The sequence below is a fragment of the Aristolochia californica genome, unplaced genomic scaffold (genome assembly GCF_029961685.1).
Source record: "Aristolochia californica isolate CCGP_79_NKW_82.1479 unplaced genomic scaffold, dmAriCali1.0.hap1 SCAF_6, whole genome shotgun sequence".
In the NCBI taxonomy this organism is placed as follows: Eukaryota; Viridiplantae; Streptophyta; class Magnoliopsida; order Piperales; family Aristolochiaceae; genus Aristolochia; species Aristolochia californica.
In genome coordinates this window covers 42742634-42762718 of record NW_027182257.1, presented here as the reverse complement: position 1 = coordinate 42762718, position 20085 = coordinate 42742634, and the positions used below count along the sequence as shown (strand labels likewise).

Below are 20085 nucleotides of genomic sequence, written 5' to 3'. Positions count from 1 at the left end.
GAGTTCATTAATGCTGTAGAGATCCGTTTGTGTCGTTCTTCGATTTGAACGCGAGGCGGGAAGTGGTATCGGGTTCGTTAAAGGTGATGGAGACGGCGGAGTCCTTGACTTCGTCGGCGGCGGTTGATCTCCAGGTTGCTTCCTCAGACACGCGGAGCAAGCATCGGATTCTTGCTGAATTGAAAAGATTGGAGCATGAAATGAGGTTCTTGGAGGTTGGTTTTTATTTTCTTTTCCGTTTCCCTCTGTTTTCTTTCTTATTTTCCAGAGGCATCCAAATAAAAAAAACTAATAACTAATTTTATTTTATTTTCCTCTCATGATTCCTGTTAATATTTTTTTACTTGAAAATTCTTAATAAAAAAGTTATATAACTTTTCTGGTAAGATTTTTTTGCGGGTCAAAAAATCATATGAATTTTTTTAATAAATATTTAATAATTGATATTATAATATTTTAAATACAATATATTTTTTATAGTAATTTTGTATTTGATATTTTATTTTTATTTAAAATTTTCTTAGAAATATGTATCATAAAAAATATTTATAACATTTCCTAATATTAAATTTGGGGCCTAAAAGTTACTATTGACTCTAATCTTTAATTAATAACATATTGTTTTTACAAAAATTAAAATTAATTATACTATTTAAAAAAAAAAAACAATTTCCTAGAGCTGTGTCGGTTCAGGTATGGTGGACGGGCATGGTCCTTTTCACTGAGTAGACGTCCAGGAAACTTCTAGGCGCTTTGCGCCGTTTGCCTCCATTTGCCGTAGTCTTCTTCATCTTTCTATTCGGTAATCGCTATAGCCTACGGGGAAGAGATCCACTGAAGATTTCATGGCGGACAAGTATCTGCCGCCGTGGCAGAGATTAGACGGAAAGGTTGTGATGGTTACCGGAGCTTCTGCCGGTATCGGCCGAGAGTTCTGTTTGGACCTCGCTAAGGCTGGCTGCAAGATCATCGCTGCGGCTCGAAGGACCGATAAGTTGAAGTCTCTGTGCGACGAAATCAATCTGTTGAACCCTTCTTCTTCCTCTTCTAGTTCCGATGGCTCAGTTGGGGGATCTGCTTTAACAGTAGCGCTCGACGTGACTGCAGACGGACCTGTCATTGATGATGCTGTGCAGAAGGCGTGGGACTCGTTTGGAAGGATCGATGCGTTGGTTAATAATGCCGGTGTTAGAGGTACTACTACTCTCTACTTGAATACTTTGGGTATTTGCTTTAATTTTATGATACATCGGTCATATTCGCTGCGGATTTTTTATTTTGTTCTTAGCAGATTCGTTTTGGTTGCGATTTTACTGTGATGTATCGATGTTTAATGGTGTTATTTACGATTGACTTGTTTGATCCATGTTGTTTGTCCTTTATGATGATTTTAAAACTTTCTGTAAGATTTCTAACTTCTGTTGGTTTGGAAGCTGGAATTGGAGCCATTCTGTATGTAAATTCTGAAATTCTTTATCTAAGACACTTGAGTTTGTTCCCATAATTGGATAATATTAGGGTCTGAAGCTATAGAAGTGAAGTGCTTCTGTATTTTACCTTTTTTTAAGGGCTTGGGTTTTTATTGTTGCCTTTTGTACCCATGTTTGGAAGCATTTAAAAGACAGTTTTCAGGATTTGTCGGATCTGGAAGCGGTTTTGAGAAGTTTATCTGATCTTAGAATCTGATGCTAATTTTGTTTTTTGTTTCTCAATAGGAAAGTATTTGATATACAGTTCCTCTCAAAGGTTCTGGCTTTCACTATAGAACATCCTTTTTCTTGATATTATGGTTTTTGTATGTTGAGCCAATGTTGGAATCTAATGATATGGGTCCTATTGTTTCTTCTGGTGAGCGTTTTTATTTTATTGGCCAGAAAACTGATGTTATGTAGAGCATATTTGACATGGGAAGCCCTTATTGCAGATAGGTAGCCTGTTTCTTTGTTTTTTTCTCTACTGTACCTAAACATACCAATTTTCTTCTGTTTTTTTTTTTAAAATCAATTTTCTTCAATCCACTCTGCAGTTCAGGTAACTTTTATGGGAAAAGTATCTTATTGTGCCAAATCCATGTTTACGTTTCTTCATTGGATGCACATAGCTTTATCAGCTCTGAGTGTAATGCTAGAGACCTGTCAAATGAATCTTGTAATTTACCTTCTGAAATATTTCTAAAGACAAGGCAATCATCACAGCAGCCCTTCCTCCAAAACAGAAAAGCCCGCTCTGCATGTCTTGCTCATAATTTTTGCTTCACTAAAGTTTTTGCAAGAGATTGACAGAATCCACAGTTTGGATTGATGACCTTTCTCCTTCTAAGCCATAGATGCAGGTGGTATATGGATTTTGCCTGTGTCCTTGGGGATGAAAATATTGATACAGTAGTGTTAAGGAAAGAGGTCACAATTTCCTGTTTACCATTCTTCTCCAGCCTAATTGCAGGTTTTTAAGTTCATATTACACATGAGTCATGGGCAAAAGAAACTCTAAATTTTTTATTTCTTTGATGAAAGACACCACAAGTTCAAGAAGAAAAAAAAAGAAAAGAAACTCTAGGACAAAATACCCTAAGGATATCAGAAAGTGGCTGTAAGCTTTGTTGTACTCGAGTGAGGAGGAGGTGTCCCGATTAATGCTTGGCCGAGGTTACTTTTTTGCTAAAGCACTCACTCAACTCCACCCAGTTCTGTGTGTATCTTCTGGTGGTCAAGTGAGTTCTGTTTACTTGTTTTATCTGTCTCGACAATCCACCGATTTCTTATTTGATACACAGAGAGCCTTGGTTGTTCTCTAATTAACCCTGAAGATATTACTGCAAAGTGGACTTTAACTGAAAGAGGATGGTGGTACAAAATTTTGAAAGTAATACTTCTCATTATATTTAAAAAGAGTACTTTTCATTAAATAAAAGAAGTTTCCTTCCTATAGTAGGTGAGATGATTATGGTCATATTCTAGTCAAATTGTGAAATTAATTTACAAAATCTTCTTTATTAATATTTTTGGCATATTTTATAATTGCCCACATTCTCTATAAATTCTGTCGCTGCTCACGCTTTCCATTTTGGAGGCAGACAAATAAGAAGAAAAGAAATTTTCCAGGTTGTCTTTCATTAGCTAGAAACTATAGTTACATGAGAGGCATGATACTTTACTAGTTGGCAATCAGATGGATCTATGAGGCATCAATTGAAGAAATTCTGGCTTAACATTTCAACTAACTTTTCTTTCATAGGGACAACAAAGTTTAAACTCTACTTGAGGGCTAGATTTTGTCTGGTGTTATGTTGAAGTACGCAATCCCTCTGTGTATTCCTTAGGATCTCAATTTTGAATTTGTTAAGGAATAGTCTCACATGGATTAGTGAGTACAAAGATATTGAATATATTAGCTGGAAAAGAGGTCTTCTAAGTTGGCTAAGTCATTTTGGGATGGGTTATGGACTCAACTTTACATGGTATCCGAGCGGGTATTTATATGTGGACCTACATCTAAACTATCCACTTGTAGAGCCACAAAAGAAGGCCTACACCTAAACTATCTACTTGTTGAGCCAGAAAAAAAGGGTTTACACCTAAACTATCCACTTGTAGAGTCACACAAGAGGGCTTACACCTAAAACTATCAACTTGTAGAACTATAAAAGAGGGCCTACACATAAAATTATCCACTTGTAGAGCCATTAAAAGAGGGCCTACACCTAAATTATCCACTTGTAGGACCACAAAAGTGGGCCTACAAGTGAGGGAGAGTGTTAAAGAATAGTCTTACATGGATTAGTAAGTACAAATATCATGAGTTTAGTAGTTGGGAAAAGAGGTTTCTTAAGTTGGCTAGTCATTTTGGGATGTGTCTTGGACCTAACTTAACAGACTTCATTTTCTTTTTGACTTTTATCCTGCTAATTTTTTAAGAGTGTGGTTGTCTGGTCTGGTGAGACCATTGTTAGAATATCTAGTTTATGGAAAAGCATAGCAGATTGCTGGTATGCAGTCGGAAGCTGTGTAAGATGGATGGTAGTAGGACTGGGAAATTTGATTTGGCTTTTCTCTTTTAGTTAATATTTGTTTTTTTATTTAACCTCTTTTTGTATAAATGATCATTTAAAACCTTACTTTATTGTTTCTTTCATTACAATTTCCATATTGCCACTAAATCCTGGCATACTAGAACTAAGTGTTCAGTTGTGGCTAGTCAAATGAGAGCAACCGTGTGTTGTGAATTGGAATTTTTTATTTGTCTTTTTTCCTTTATGATTATTTATTGTGTTTGTTAAGAAAAACTCTTCTAATACAAAATAACCATAAAAATTGTTATTTACTGTTTCTTGCATTACAAATTTCATATTCCCACTATAAATCCTTGCATTTTGGAATTGAATGTTCAGTCTTGGCTGGTCAAATTAGTCCAACCATGTGTTGATTTGTTGATGTCTTGTGCATTTGTCTCTGCTTGGTTATTATCTTTATTTGTTTAGAACAATCTTAAAATACTCAATCAGTTGTAAGATGCATCAATATAGATAGTTCTTGTGTAATTCAAAGCTTCATTTTTTGTTCTGTCATAGTAGGAGCAGGCCCTAGAACTCCTTACTTAAAATATATGCCTCTTGATCCGGTCTTATGGTCTATTCTAGGCAATGTGAATTCTCCACTAGATGTGAGTGAAGAGGAGTGGAATAACGTTTTGAAGACCAACGTAACTGGGTCGTGGCTAGTTTCCAAATCTGTGTGCAGAAGAATGCACAATGCAAAAGTGAAAGGATCTGTAATCAATATTTCATCTATTGCGGGTCTTAATCGAGGTCATTTACCTGGAGGCGTTGCCTATGCTGCGTCTAAAACCGGTTTAAATGCAATGACTAAGGTAAATGATCGTACCCCCTACCTGATTGCTGTAGCTCTTTAAGGTTTTATTGGGTCTTGAAGAAATTGTTTATGGACTGGACAGGTCATGGCACTGGAGTTGGGTGTTTATAATATTAGAGTGAATTCGATATCCCCTGGCTTGTTCAAGTCTGAGATCACTGAAGGCCTTATGCAGAAAGACTGGCTTAATACGGTTGCAGAGAGAACTGTGCCTTTGAGAACTTGGGGCACGTCGGATCCTGCGTTGACATCCCTTGTTCGGTATCTCATTCACGACTCATCTAGTTATGTTACAGGCAACATTTTCGTGGTCGATGCAGGTGCCACCTTACCCGGTGTCCCTATTTTTTCTTCCCTTTAAATCCCGCAACAGTAGCTGTGAGGTGGGGTTGGGGCGGCCGCCGGAGAATTTCGTGTTTTCTTCCTAGTTTATTAATTAGACCAGTTTGAGCTATACAAATATGGCTACAATTTATTTGGAGGATTATCTTACTCCTTGCCGGACATGCGTAAATATTATGTCGAACTATTTCTGTCAGAATAAATGCAGTTGTTCAGATAACCCACCCTGCTTTTGCAGACTTAAATAATGATGTGCATTTCCTGCAGTCTTGCCTTCATTACCATAGACGAAATAATTAGCCGACCCCTCTTCAAAAGGATCTCAACATAAATGATCTTTTGCAGAAGGCGTGGATCTGTCTCGGTTAATAATGCTGGTGTTAGCAGTAGACGTGACCACTTCCCCCTCCATCGTGAGCTCTTTTCTCGTTCGGGTTTTGGGATCTGAAATCTGGTTAAGGTTCGGATTCATAAACCCGTCCCCCACTCGAATCATGCTAACCCCTAGTAACGTAAGCTTGGGTGTCGAAGAAGCCCTGGTCAAACCTTGCACTGGGCCTTTATAGATATGGGTGATTATTTTCATAACAAATGGCCCAAATTGCCAACCACTTTTTTTGTACGCATTTGACCCGCTACTGATTTGGATTAAGTTAGGCCAAGAGACACGATAATAACATAAACGATTTAAAAAGCTTCCATGATTTGAAGCTCCGCATCATGACAAGGTGGTAGACATGTCTGCCCATTTTCTCTCAAGGATAGGACTCTACAATTGGGGCCATTAGCCCACATGACCCACCCACAACTAGACAAAAAGAGAAGCTGTTCATACTTGAAGCTCCATCTAATTTGACAAGTTCGGTTCCTTAACCAATGAAAAACAGAGAATCTTAATTTATCATAAAAAGACACATCGGTTCATTACAATTCAAAAGCGAAAACAAATCAAATAAAGGAGGAAGAAAAAATTGAACAGAGAAAGAGAGAGAGAGAGAGAAAAGCTGAGAAAACACAGAATCATGTCTGGTGGGACAAAACCCACAAAAGAATCCAAAAGAGAAGAAGTAAAAATCAAAAAGAAAAAGAAAAAGAAATGCGGCTTCCACAAATCTCAACAAAAACTAAAAATGCCTCCGCCTTTTTCCCTCCCTTTAAAACTCCTCCGGGAGAAACAGGCCTGAATCTGTAAAAGGAAAACAAAACTGCACAAACTTGCAACTTCCACCTTTCTCTCCTTTTCGGATCGGTTCCAGTTTTCTAGGATTTTTCGGTACCTTCTGAGTGGTCGATTGCTTCCGCCAGAAGCCGATGAATTAACGATGGATTCTGCTATTGATTGCCGTTCGGGAGAGCTCATTAATGCTGTAGAGATCCGTTTGATTCGTTCTTCGATTTGAACGCGAGGCGGGAAGTGGTATCGGGTTCGTTAACGGTGATGGAGACGGCGGAGTCCGTGACTTCGTCGGAGGCGGTTGATCTCCAGGTTGCTTCCTCAGACACGCGGGGCAAGCATCGGATTCTTGCTGAATTGAAAAGATTGGAGCAGGAAATGAGGTTCTTGGAGGTTAGTTTTGTTTTCTTTCGCATATGTGCAGTTGACTCGCCTTTGACTCTTGGTCGTCGGGTAGTTATTGAGCATATTGATTGTTGATGCTGCTGTTAGTGTAACAGTTGTTGATTCAGTGACTAGGAACTGCGTCTACTTTTTGCTGAACGTCCTTTTTTTCGTACTTTCCATCTCGCTGTTTCTTTTAGTTAGTGGTATTCCAAGTGGACTGATTCAAACAGAGTTACTGATTGGGGCTAATGTTGTGGATTTTTGCTTTCGTTCATCCTTTCTGATTTATCTCGTTTAGGATTGCGTTCACTGGTGAGCAATTAAAAGATGGTGAAGCTAACTGATGTCTTCGGTAGTAAAATAATTTAAATTCCGTATATCTAAAAATATTGGTCCCATCCAGTGATCGGAAGCAGCAGAAGTTTGTCTGTTTTATGACTCTGAAAGTTGTCATTTTCTTTTATTGTTCTCCCACGGTGTGAGAATGAGTTAGTGCCACAAAATGGAGGCAAGAAGCAGGGTTTGCCTAATATACGTGATGTGTTGCTCCAAAATCAGTAAAAATAAGACTATATAATACCTGAATTGCACCGAAAGACAGTATATGGCTTGTCTGATTTTTGCGAGTCAAGAATCTTCAATGATTTCTCTTTCTTCTTTTTTTTTTCATTTCCAGTGTCTTAGGTGCCTTTTGACTGATCTTTCTCAGCCATCCTCCCATGGCAACCTGGAACTATACATCCATGGATTCAATGTTTGAGACGTTAACTGAATGAAGCTTTTATACGCACTCACTTTGGATGTCCTGGTTACAAAGGTTCCGTCATGGTTACCTTCACTTCTTGGTAGATACGGTTGTTGGTCTATTCTTTTATAATCTAGCATGCTGCTCAATGTTGCTTAAAAATTATGCAACTACTCTTTCTTACATGTATCCTTCACATCTGATGATGTCTAGGTGCTTTGCTGGAGTCCATATAAAATAAGAAACAAATTGATTATTAGATATTAAAAGAGAGGACTTAGAATAAGGATTGTGTTTGGAACATTATAGTGTTTTATGTGTTAGCAACCAAAACATTAAATTGACAAGTTTCACAGGAATAGAAAGGCTTGAAAACCATCTTGTACCAATTCGATTTGTTGATTCCCATAGAAGAAAAACTATTCTACTAGCTTTTTATCTCCCTATGGTTCATCTCTACTACCTGTAACAGCTAAAGCCATGTTTTTTTGTCAGAAGATGTGATAGAGTTTGTCTTTATCACATCATGTCGACATGTTTGAGTCAATGCTGAATAGGAATCATGCTGTGGGTCTCTTTCTTTTATAATTGGAACATTTTTACTTGATTTGAAGGAAAAATGGAAGAACTTAATATCAGTTGAACCATAGAAAGTGATTGTGTGCTTCATTCAGCCAACTCTTTGGCAGACAACTATGTTATAATGGGGATGTCACTGCCTAGTATAGATATTAATACTCCTGAGAGTTTTATTTGATTTTTGTCTGTATCGTGTTTGCATGGTGACTGTTGTCTTGCTGCTAGCACCTGTTGGCTCCTTATTTCTTTAATATAATTTTTTTTTTCTCTAGCCCCTGTTAGCTCCTCTTTTATTTAATAAAATTTCTTTTTCTCAATAAAAAAGAAAGAAAGAAAGTCTTTTGGTTTAGCTTGTGTCCCATGAATGCAGAGTATCTTGGTGCACTTGCCATGGTTGATGACTGGGCTTCATTATTATTTGATACATCGTTTGGGGTTCTCAACTTCTTTTGAGGAAATTCAATCATTTATAAATGAGTATCTTTCAACTAATATTTGCATAATCATGTCCCCTTTATGTAAGGGGATGAAATAGGTTTCTCAGATGTGATTCTTGCAAAAAAATATGGACCAAGGACAAAGGTATCATCAGATCTGTGGAAGACCCAAACAACAATTAGGAACCTTTTGTAAAGACATGATGCTAGTTCCCTAATTGTGGAGGTGGTTATTTACTGTGATGGAAGAAATTCTGTTAGCAGCGTGAATAGCATTGGACTTGTTCAGGACTAGCCGAAGGAATGGAGTTATGTCAGTTCCAATATTTTCTTGCCTAGGTTAATATAGGGGATCATGAAAGACTGTCAGTGTCAGGTACGTGTTGGATGTTGTCCACTTCATTTCTTACTTGCTGTATGGGGAGCTTGAGATTGCTAAATAGTAGTAAAGAGTTATAGAGTTGAGGTAACTATCATCTGCTCATGTACTTTCTTTAGGGTGTGGCTGTGTGGTGTTCTTGTAGTAAAACTGAAAAAAGTCTGTTTCTGCTCTGTAAGTCTGATAATTGTTTCTCCAATTGCATTGGAGAGATATCTGGGTAAGGCATTGAAGGATTTATATGAAGTGTACTTGACCTTTATAATTGAATTTTGTGAAAAACTTAGATTTTCTCTCATAAGAGACGAAACTAGAAAAGAAGGTGTAGTTACCCTCTGCCTAAATAGGGTGTATTGGTTTGTCTAAAATGTACAGGAATTGGCCAACTGGAGTTGTGCTAAATAAGTGTTCAAATGATGCCATTAAAGTTGAGGACTGGATGATTATTCTGTGTACCTCTCTTACAAACCCCAAGATCCTGTTCCATGAAGGAAAACATTATTGAACAGCTTCCTTTTCAGCCCAGTGGGGTCTATTATCCTGCTGAATCATCCTATCTCACATCTGGGTGATTTTCATTTTCTGGTTGGCACCCTCCCTTCATACCTTGGCCACATTTTCCCATCTCTAGAAAATCCATGTACCAGTCTGCAAGGCGCAGAACATCAAGGCTAAGATAAAAATTAGATCCAATTTCTAACAGTTAAGGAAGCTGTTAAAAATTAACTCCACAACACAGGCTGGGAAAGACCAACCTAAATTTGGTAGGGGCAGAATTGCAGATTACTTGCATACCACAATTTCCATAAAAACCATGGCTCACGGTGTTGGTATTAGATCTCATGGCATTCACCTTTTGGCTGTATTGGCAAGTACAACTCATACCAGTTGCTTCAAAATCCAGTATGTGTAACCAAATTTTAGTTATGCATCACTGATATGGCAAACCGACATAAACACCATTTCTGAAGCAACCATAGCAGCAGTTAAAAATATGTTGAAGGAGAGGAATACTTCTCAGGGATGTCGATCATCCTCCCTTCACCAGCCCACAGTAGATCAGTAGTTACAGTCAAGACTATATTTCAGGCCATGATGGCTGAAAAGCATTATTGAATATTTACTATTCGTGGTTGAGAAACAGGAATTGACAAGAACCTTCCTTCTCCATTTTATTTTTGCTCCAATTTCTTTTTATGGTAGATCTCAAGAAACCTTGATTTTGTTTCTCTGAGTTGCACATACTCCATGATGTCTTACAGTGAGCCTTGCATCTTCTTGTTTTCTAATTTATTATCAAAGATTCTGTTGTAGTTATTAAAGAGTTCAATTCTCTGTCTCAGGTGTTAGATGAGTTATTTGGTTAGTTTTTAAGTCTTTTCCTATTTTCAGATGATTCCATATTCCTTCCCGCCAAAATTTACTTACAGATAAGCTAATCATGCATTTAAAGTAGCTTTAGAGACAATGGTGATAAACTATAGCTTATATTTCTGTGATCCATATGTTGGAGCATTCCAGTATGGGTTCAAATACAAGATTTGGCCTTGGAAATAATAGATGATTGTGACCTCCAAGTAAATCTAGGGGAAGGCAGAACCAAGTTTCTAGTTATGGATGATTGCATTCAATAGCTTTTCAAAGGCCAACAAGATAACTACTTCTAAAACAAGGACGATAAGATTATGGATCCTTAATACCGGAGTTTAATTTTGTAACTTGCAACCTTTGGTGCATATTGCATGTTAAGCTATCTGGAGGCGAACCAAACCCTGAATATGATATTCAGGTTACCTAGGAGTAACGAAGGAAGATTAGGAATGTGTCTTTTTTGAAGGCATCTTTTCTGGTCTATCGTGCTAGTCTCACAGCATTTTCTTTAGCAATTTCGAACAAATATAACATGAAAACAGTTGTGCAAGTATAAATTGACAGATCAACCCGAGGGATATTATTCTTGCTAGACTCGTACAAATTGATCATTAACATCCATTTTCCAATCAGGCAGAGGGGTTTCAATTTTCTAGATTTCGAACCATTGATCCTGTAGCAATTCTCAGCGGCTGTAGGCACGCGTTATGTAGCTATAACTTGCTGAAAGATTTTTATTGTGTGACCTATATACTGTCCAAAGCCATTGACACAAGGTGTCAGTTTAGTTTTCTTCTTTGTTTCTACAACGAGCTTCCTTTCGTCTTCAAATTTGCTGTGGTTGAAAATTTTCAATAAATAACTTCATAGCCCGTAAACAGAATCGGTGATTTCTTATTTTGAGTTGGTTATTGTTGTGCACTTAATCTTGTTAATAATCTCTAGGTACTGATTCAGTTCTTTTCAGATAGCCATAAGTCCTGATGGGATTTACCAATATCATTACTAAATACGATGGGTGCAAATGTTTTGTTGTGGAGTTACGTTCCCAAAAAAAACTATTTGCAGGTCTTTCAATCATCATTTACAAGTTTTAAAATCTAGAATAATTCCGCCGCCCAGTATGATGTGTGTTTATCTAGCCAAGTAAAGAAGAAGCTGCTCTACTTATATATTTATTGTTTATTTTGCAGGAAGAGATTGAGGAGCTAGAGAAGACGGAAAAAGTCTCTACAGCATGCCAAGAGTACGTAGGAAAACCTTGTAGAGCTTTATATTTTATCCATATTAGATTCTTCAGAAATAAATCTCTCTTAGTGTTTGTTTGGCAGATCGGTGGTGAGAATAGTAGCAAGACCCGACCCCCTGCTTCCAGAGTAACAATCTATCTTCATCGTCGAAACTTTACGGCCTAACTAATTATTTAGTTCATTAATATGCAACTTCATCTATGTTGCAGGACAGTAGGCCCAGCGAACCCATTGTGGGATCGATGGTTCGAAGGACCCCAAGAATCCCAAGGTTGCAAATGTTGGTTTCTATAATTCTCAGGATCAAACCTTTGCATATATGTTGCGCGAGGAATACTTCTTTGTTTTGGATTTCCTGGTATTCTTCTTGTACGAGTACTGTTCAAATTGTGAAAGAAATGCTTCGATTGTTTCCTTGAATGAAGCCAAATGACTCTGCTGTAAATCCATTCTGTACGTATACACCCCAAAAAAAAAAAATCGGTATCACCATTTTAAACACCGACACGAGGCACTATGAAAGGCTGAATACCCCCTCAACATGTTCATTTTGCTAAGTAGCCTTTCCAGTCACTCGTTGGGCAATCCACCCGAGACCGTCATATAAGCCCTCACCGGTGAGGGCACAACAACCTTGGATGTGCCAGTCTTGATTTTTTATGCTATGGAGCGAAAGGGCATCAGTGATCTCTGCTGGGGGCATTGCATCTTTAAGATCTTGCTTGTTAGCAAATACAAGTATGACTGCCTGCTCCAGCGCTTCATGCTGAAGAAGCCTGAACAGTTCATCTTTCATGATGGAAATTCTGGCCCGGTCAGTGCTATCAATCACAGCGATAATAGCATGTGTTCCACGGTAATACGTTGCCCAAGATGTCCTCAGCCGGTCTTGCCCTCCCAGATCCCAAACCTAGATAACATATATGCATTAGCAGACTAAAACAGATGAAAAACAAGAGCAAACAAAATATCATCTTAGCATTCACACCAGTGACTAAATAGTTATTCGCCTTTTCAATTGACAGACTTTGCAAGTTAGTTTCCAACATGGAGAAAGCCTTTGATAAAGTGAGAACTGAGAACTTCTAGACTTTAAGATGGACAATGGCTAATCAGAGGTGGAGGAAATAGATCAAAAGTTGTGTATTCTTTCCCACATTTTCAATCATCATGGGCAGAGCAGTTATATGCTATTTCAATAGCTCTACGAGGTTAAGCACTTTCTCTCCCCTTTTGTTCACTGTCATTGGTGAAAGATATCAACTCCTATTTAGATGGCTACACAGAATGGTAGATTTCTAGGTTTGGATTTAAAATTCTGCTGCTGATAATGGTACGGTATGTTTCTGCAAGGAGTCTTCGGACCAAATATCGAATCTCAAGAGTCTATTATCCTTACATGAAGTGGCAAATCAGGTAACTGAGTATCGACTTCCCTCAAGAAAAGGGAAACTCTCACTAAAATGCTTGGCTGCAAGTCTCTCTCATTTCCTTCAAGTTATCTAGGGCTTCCTTGTGTGGGAGGCTAAATGAAGCTTTGTCGAACCCAGACTCTGAAAGTTTTGATAAAAAACTTTTTTCATGGAAGGGCAGCCTGTGATCTTTAGTGGGAAGGGCTGTGTTACAAGTCAACCTCAGCAGGCATGCCGAACTAGACATTCCTTGTCAGCTAGTGTGTGATCAACAAAATGGAAACCATGCAAAGAAATTTCTATAGTGGGAGATCATGATGGAATTCAATTATCCACTAGTTACTTGACTTGGAAACTAAGAAATTGAATCTAATGAATGTTGCTCATCTAACAAAGTGGCTGTCACAATTTGATTCAGCAAAGTCTCCAATATGACTAGTATTAAACTCAAAATATGGATTCAGCATCCAATGGTTTCCTACTGTACCAGCTCACACAGCTTCCAGCATCTGTTGATCAATCTTTAAGGCAGAATTCCACTCATTATGAATGATTCCATGTAAGAAACGGGATGCATACAGGTTTCTGATAAGACTTATGGCCAGGGAATACTTTAATTAAAAATCAGTATACACGGCTACTCAGCCTATGGCTCAATAAGGCAGCTTATAATCAAATTAAAAAGTGCGGAAGGGGGGTCGGAATTCAGAATGGCATTGCCAATTCAGAAGGGGGTTGAATGATAAGGAAGCTATTGATATCACAGAATTGCTCAGCAAGCTGGAAGCCATCTATTTCAAACCAGAGCTCAACAATGACATTATCCGGTTGCTGGAATCTTCAGGTCAGTTTTCAAAAGCATCTCTATGTAATCATCTAACAGGACAACCTGCAGATGAAAGTCACTGCAATGCTTTTCTTTCATGAAAATTGTTTGGTACAGCATTTCAGTTCCCTTGGACCACTGCCCACAAAAAATTTCTTGCCACCAATGAGCCACAAAAGAGATGCTGTCATGTGGTGAATTCAATGAGTAAGTTCTGAGGATGTTAAAAAAACGTTTTTGATCATCTTATGCTACACTGCACTTTCGGCTTTTCAATTTGGGGTGCAGCCTTTAACAAATTTGGGCTCAAACATCCTTTGCTGATTTTATCTTGCATAGTCTCAGCTGGAAGCTTCCATATGAGTCAAATTCTCCAGAATCAGCTATAGCAGCAGGCCCCGGGCTCCTTTGGAAGCAACAAAATAATAAAACTTATAACAGGGCTGCATACTCAACAGGAGCTCTTATAGAGAAGCAATTATAAACAAACCTTGATCTGTCATTGGCAGCAGGTCGCTACTTTTCAAGTCGAGTACCCCCCCCCCCCCCCCTGCAAATCAGCTAAAACTGAATTTTGAAGATTGTTCTATGGACAATCTAAGCTCTGCAGGGATAGGTGGGTAATCAGAGACCAAAATAGCACAGTTCTATTAGCCCTATAGACTACAGTGATCGGGTGGAAGTTGACTCAGAAATTCTCAGCCTCTTTGGTAGTAAAAGGGATTCAGTAGCAGTGATCAACTGAATGAAGAATGATTCAGGTCCTCCATGAGGATTTAAATATATCTATGAGGAACTTAAAGATATTTGTAATTCTTTCATGATCTCACAGTAGCAGACGCCTTCAGGGCTGCCAATAATATTTCAGACTCCTTGGCTGACAATGGTCTCTCCTGCACCTCATTGGTTATGAATTTTCCTTTCCCTATTGGATCTTAAGGAGTCTCCTCTTTTGTATTTCTTCTTTCAACAATAACAGGTAGGTGACATTACAAAAACATAAAAGCAAAAATAAAACACTAGTAAGTTAGCTCAGCCGTAGATCGAACCTGACATAAACTACTCCCTTAATATATCTCTACAAGATTATCATGCAATGATTATTTGTGCAACGTCCCTTAATATACTCCAAGATGAAAATCTTTTCTTTTTGCCAGCACATTTTTTAGAGAGTAAAGTAACAAAATTCTTCTGGAAATACAGTTAGTTACGTACTGCATATTGGTCAAAACCTATCAAAGTTCTATGACACCTGCACAAAAGCCTTGTCCCTATTCAAACTACAAGTCCAAATGTAAAATCAACAACTTCAAACAAATATCACGAATAGGGAGGAATAAAGGTCAAGTTTTTAATTTTCATTGTTACAAGACGAGCAGTTATAGCAGTCAACAAATAATGACAGTCTGAAGAAATTAGTTATTGAAGACATTCACATATGCCACCCAACAGCATCAAATAATTCCTATTGGCCACTTGATTTGATCTTAAAACGATGTCAAAAGCGAAATTATTCTATTGGCTACTTGATTTATCTAAAAAGTGATGTAAAAAGTGGTGAACAAGATTCAAGTTGTTGCTTTTAGTTGAATTTCTACCAGAAAAATTTCAGGAGCCATCTTCTATGTTGGTGGCACACTCCTCTTGATTTACATGAGAAATTTTAGGACACGTGTTTCTTCAAGAGAAGTTCTAGGTAGAGGTGGGCACGGGTCAGGTCGGATCATATTTTTGAAATCCAACCCAAATATAACCTGTCCCTGCAACCACAACCCGACCCCGCCCTATCCCCATAAACCAGACCCATCCTGCTAACCCCACCCCACCCCATCCCTACCTAACTAGTTTTCATATCCCAGCCCCGTCCCCATGGGTCAGGTTTGGAGAAACCTGTCCCGACCTGAAACCCAACGAGTTTTTCTCCCTGCCCTGTCCTCGGGTTTTTAAGGTACCCACCACTAGTTCTAGAAGCCCCTCTTTGTCAGTGGCTTATTCCGAAAAGGCATTAAATAAAATACATTAAATCTAAGCAAATTAGATTTTTTTTATGGAACAAAGCAAATTAGATATCTTAGTAAAATCTTCTCAAATGTTAGTAAGAGGATTTATGGCTAATAAAATCATCAATTGCCTTCCATTTAAGGCGTTTTTAAGGTATTAATTACATGTTTCTCATTACTTAAATGCTACTACATTACTAGGATTAGTGTTGTTTTTAGTATTTGATTCCACTATATTTAAATTGGAAATTTAGGTTTTGTAAGGTTAATATCTGATTTTCAAGTTAATTGTTCGCTTACTGTAATTAGATTATTAAGATCAAATTAATCTCGGGCCATACCATAGACACCAAGACAAGACAAGAGACATCTCTGCACAACTCCACATCATTTAGACTCACAAAACCAGTGAAGCCAACCACTTAGACAGACTTGAAGCTCCTGAAGCTCCTATTGCATGCAGAGCTCAATAGGCAGGCTTCTCGCGGTATTGCTTCTTTGGACAGCTGTGGTCATGTGCTAAGACTGACTCCATGGTCTGTGGGCTTGTGCATTAGAAGTGTAAAATGTGGGCGATCTTAGATTGCTGAAGCTGCCCACAAGTTGAGTCCAACCACTTGCTGAAGCTAAGACTTCCCAACTACAAGGTTCACTGCCTCCCAGCACTAGATAGGCTTTGGGATTTTCAAATCATTTCATTCCCATTTGAATATAGGGGCGTTTTATCCAATTATCCGATTTTTCGTCTGCATTTACTAAATGGAATGGAAACAAAAATTGAAACGGAACAAAAAATCTTACCCATATGTAATCAGATATTTTACCCATTTTACCATTTATTAAAAGAAACAGAATTGGATAATAACTATTCCATACTGTTTACCCGTTTACCAATTATGTAAGGGTATTATTATAATTTCCTTATATACCTATGTAAGGGGACCTTGTTATATATGTTCTTATATGGTTTTTTGCTGTCTTCAGACATTATAAAGATGTTGTTATGTTTTTTTTCTTCTAATTTTAAGAATTTCATTTATTTACCCGTTTATCAAGTGTTAATCGGGCAAACAAATGGAACACGAATGCCTTAAAAAATTGGACGGAACGGATATGGAATCTGGAAAGTATCCCGTCCAGAAAAAAAAATTGTTATAATATTTTGTTTATAATCTTTAATCAATCAATCTCAATTAAATTTGATAAAAATATGGATTAATATTTTATAATGTTAAATATTAGTCATCTTATAGTAAACAAGTTAAATGATTGTGAATTGTAAAAAAAAAATCTTCCACCATATGTGACCGGTAACTAAATTAATCAGAATCCATTTAAAAAAAAAAAAATAGAATCTTCTTACAGCTAGAAAACTTTAAAGAACTTTTGGAATTCTTCTTAATTAAGGACTGGCCACATTGATATATGAAGTGAAAACCCTAGAACACCAATGTTCCAATATGGAGTTACAAAAGAAAAAGAAATAAATTGGCATTTTTAATTTCATTCTTTATGATTTAAGGTTTATGAGGAGGTACAATCTGTTGGCATATTCAAAGGTATAATATTTTTAATTCATTTAGTCATAATATAGTCTTTAGCTATTTTATGTGCTCCATTGTGCACGTGAGTTGGTAGCTTGCAAGAAAGGAAAGACGTAGAATTTTGATTATTATATCGTTATACTTGGTTACTCTGAAACACCTAGAATGAACCAGAACACTTCAAGCAAAAACTTTTAGCTGGCCAGAAAGGAAAGATGTAGATTTTTTATACCATATTATTGTACCCGGTTAATCAGAAACACCTAGAATGAACCAGAGCACTTCAAGCAATAATTTTTTAGCTAGCAAGACAGCACAGTCATATTGTTTTGCATACTATATTCGATTACAGAGAAAAATCTGTAACGTACTAGAACACTTATGAAAGTACAGTCGTATTGTTTTGCAAACTATATCAGGGTAGTCATAAAGAACCAAAAGCAAGAGGTGCTTGAACACAGTGACACTTTCCTCTTGTTTGAGGAAGCACCCTGGGGCCCATTTCCACCTAAGATAATTCAGGTTATGCACCACTAACATAATTAAAGCAGAGTAAATTCAAGATGACGTGGATCCTAAAACCGCATCATTGGCCAATAAAGGAAAGAGACAAAGATAGAGATGTTTCACTGCTTACCTCAAACCGAATGTTCTTATAAACAACCTCTTCAACATTGCTTCCGACTGTCGGATGCGTTGTTACCACCTCACCAAGGTGCAATTTGTACAGTGTTGTAGTCTTTCCCGCATTATCCAACCCGACAACCACAATCTTATATTCCTTGGCAGGAAACAACATAAACCAGAATCTTGATACAAAAGCCCCCATTGTCTACTATAAATAAAGCTGCCTAACAAGCAACAATCAAAAGTAGTCAGAAACAAAAAAAATTAGTTTCATACGTACATTAGAATGGTAACAATATGATAAAAGGAAGAAAAAAGTATGTATGAAACTTTATATCTATGAATAAGGAATTCAAAGCAATTCAAAAGGGTCTTTCAAACAGTACAAGAGAAGGCAACCGTCAAATTGCTTAAAATGTAATTGCATTTTTTTGGAAGTAAAATAAATGCATGTATTGTGTTTGGAAGCAAAACAAATGCATGCATCTTTTTGGAGCAAAACAAACGCAAGCAAGTTTATTTCGGGAAGCAAGAGCCTGTTTGAGTTTAAAATCCATAAAATAAGTAAATTTTGTTCGACAACAGATATTTAAAAGACCTTCCATTCCCATATTAAAAAAAATAACATCTAATCTTTTAAAAAAATAAAAAAATAAGGAAAATCCAACTTATTTATGCTGAAAAAGTACAAAAATCACCAAAAATTAAGAGAACCAAAATAACCTAGAAGGTTGTTTGAAACTAAATCGCTGCTCGGGGTGCCTCTCCCAGTCTCTTTTCCATCTGCCCGACGGAGATGGATAAGGTTCAGGAGATCGGCAGCAGGTAGGAACAGTAAATCAACCTAGAGAGGAGGAGATGAGGAGACCTACCGACGGCCAACTTAAGAGACCGATCGCAACGCGCAGACCGATCGAAACCGTTCGGAGAGCAGAGTAAAAAGGGTTTGAAGACAGAAAGCAGAGAAGAGGGAATTGACAATTGAAAGGAGCCTTTTTTTCTAACACAGTGGAGCTAAAGAGAGGAGCTTCTGAGAAATTTCCACTGCCTTAAAAGGAGATCTCTTTCCGTAAATCACAGATCAGACACCATGTAATTGGGTTAGTTTTCAGTGAGACATAATAAAATAAGACGCACGCCAGATTCTTTCTAAAGATGTTTCATAACAGAAGACTTGGTTAAAAAGAAACGCAGGTGAGAGTGTCTGTGAGAAGTCAGAAGAGAACTGTAGATGATTAAAATAAAATATTACATGACAAATCTTGCTGGGCCTATTAAAAAGCCCGATATGCTTTAAATGGGTGTAGCCCAAATAGCCCACCTATACTTAATGTTTAAACTTTAAAACTATAAAGTTGTCAAAAAATAATTTTCTAAGCCCATTCTTATATCATGGTTGATTTTCTATCTTATCCATACCTTGTTTACATGTAAAATCATATAAAATATAATAAAATTAAAAAAAATTGAATTTTTTTTAATGGTGTATATGTTGAAAATAACCTCATGGGTTATGATAAAAAAACTTGTCCCACCCCCAAACCTGTACAAGAATTTGGACTTCACCCTAGCAACTCCGACAAGGTTAAATGACAATCTCATCCTCGAATTTAGTGGAGTAAGGCAAGGGGGAGTTCCCCTTGTTTGATGAATTTCGAACATGGCATCTAAGCTCCCTCATATCGGTGTAAAACACCTTTGTTAACTGTATGTCGATTACTATCGTCTGCAATGTAACACCTCTTCTCCTTGGCCTACAACTTGGGATGAGCCCTTTGCCCTCCCTTGTTTGCCTAAAGATGGGGGGAGAACAAGGGTTTTTGTCACACCACCCCTTCCCTTTTCCCTTATCTCTTAATCTCTCAATTTAAAAAAATTTCCAACTTTATGATATCATGTTATCATCATCCTAGGTCATCCATCAATGATCAAACCCAAGTTGAACCAGGTTCAATGTGAAAATTACAAAAATGCCCCTCTTACGTGGGCAGTTGAGTATGAAATAAGCCTTTTTTACCCATATCTAATGTAGGCAAATGTTTACACGCAATGATAAAAACTTTGATCTTATACCAAAAATATATACAAATCATTCGAGTAATAAATAGAGCTACAATCTGTAAATTTCTGCAGTTTTCTCATTA

General features: G+C 37.4%; 3 protein-coding genes across 5 annotated transcripts; 2 read left to right on the top strand and 1 right to left on the bottom strand.

Moving 5' to 3' along the window:
* Positions 1 to 736: 736 nt before the first annotated feature.
* Positions 737 to 5430, top strand: LOC137934589 (uncharacterized). The gene is made up of 3 exons (XM_068779021.1): positions 737 to 1194; positions 4637 to 4866; positions 4951 to 5430. The coding sequence occupies exons 1-3, from the start codon at positions 846 to 848 to the stop codon at positions 5227 to 5229; spliced, it is 858 nt and encodes a 285-aa protein (XP_068635122.1). The 5' UTR covers positions 737 to 845; the 3' UTR covers positions 5230 to 5430.
* An 887-nt stretch (positions 5431 to 6317) lies between these two features.
* LOC137934337 (guanine nucleotide-binding protein subunit gamma 1-like) lies at positions 6318 to 11952 on the top strand. Its single transcript, XM_068778620.1, has 4 exons — positions 6318 to 6777; positions 11476 to 11528; positions 11614 to 11658; positions 11742 to 11952. The coding sequence occupies exons 1-4, from the start codon at positions 6649 to 6651 to the stop codon at positions 11824 to 11826; spliced, it is 312 nt and encodes a 103-aa protein (XP_068634721.1). The 5' UTR covers positions 6318 to 6648; the 3' UTR covers positions 11827 to 11952.
* On the bottom strand, positions 11920 to 18936 carry LOC137934336 (uncharacterized). 3 transcript variants are annotated; one of them, XM_068778619.1, is made up of 4 exons: positions 18814 to 18936; positions 18665 to 18724; positions 17952 to 18161; positions 11920 to 12442 (listed from the first exon to the last, which is right to left on the bottom strand). In XM_068778619.1, exons 3-4 carry the CDS (start codon positions 18141 to 18143, stop codon positions 12086 to 12088), a joined length of 549 nt encoding a protein of 182 aa, XP_068634720.1. In that variant the 5' UTR covers positions 18144 to 18161; positions 18665 to 18724; positions 18814 to 18936; the 3' UTR covers positions 11920 to 12085. The 3 variants fall into 3 exon arrangements, with proteins under 3 accessions (XP_068634720.1, XP_068634718.1, XP_068634719.1); XM_068778617.1 differs by lacking the exon at positions 18665 to 18724 and having other exon boundaries at positions 17952 to 18165; XM_068778618.1 differs by lacking the exon at positions 18665 to 18724.
* Between the last annotated feature and the right edge of the window lie 1149 nt (positions 18937 to 20085).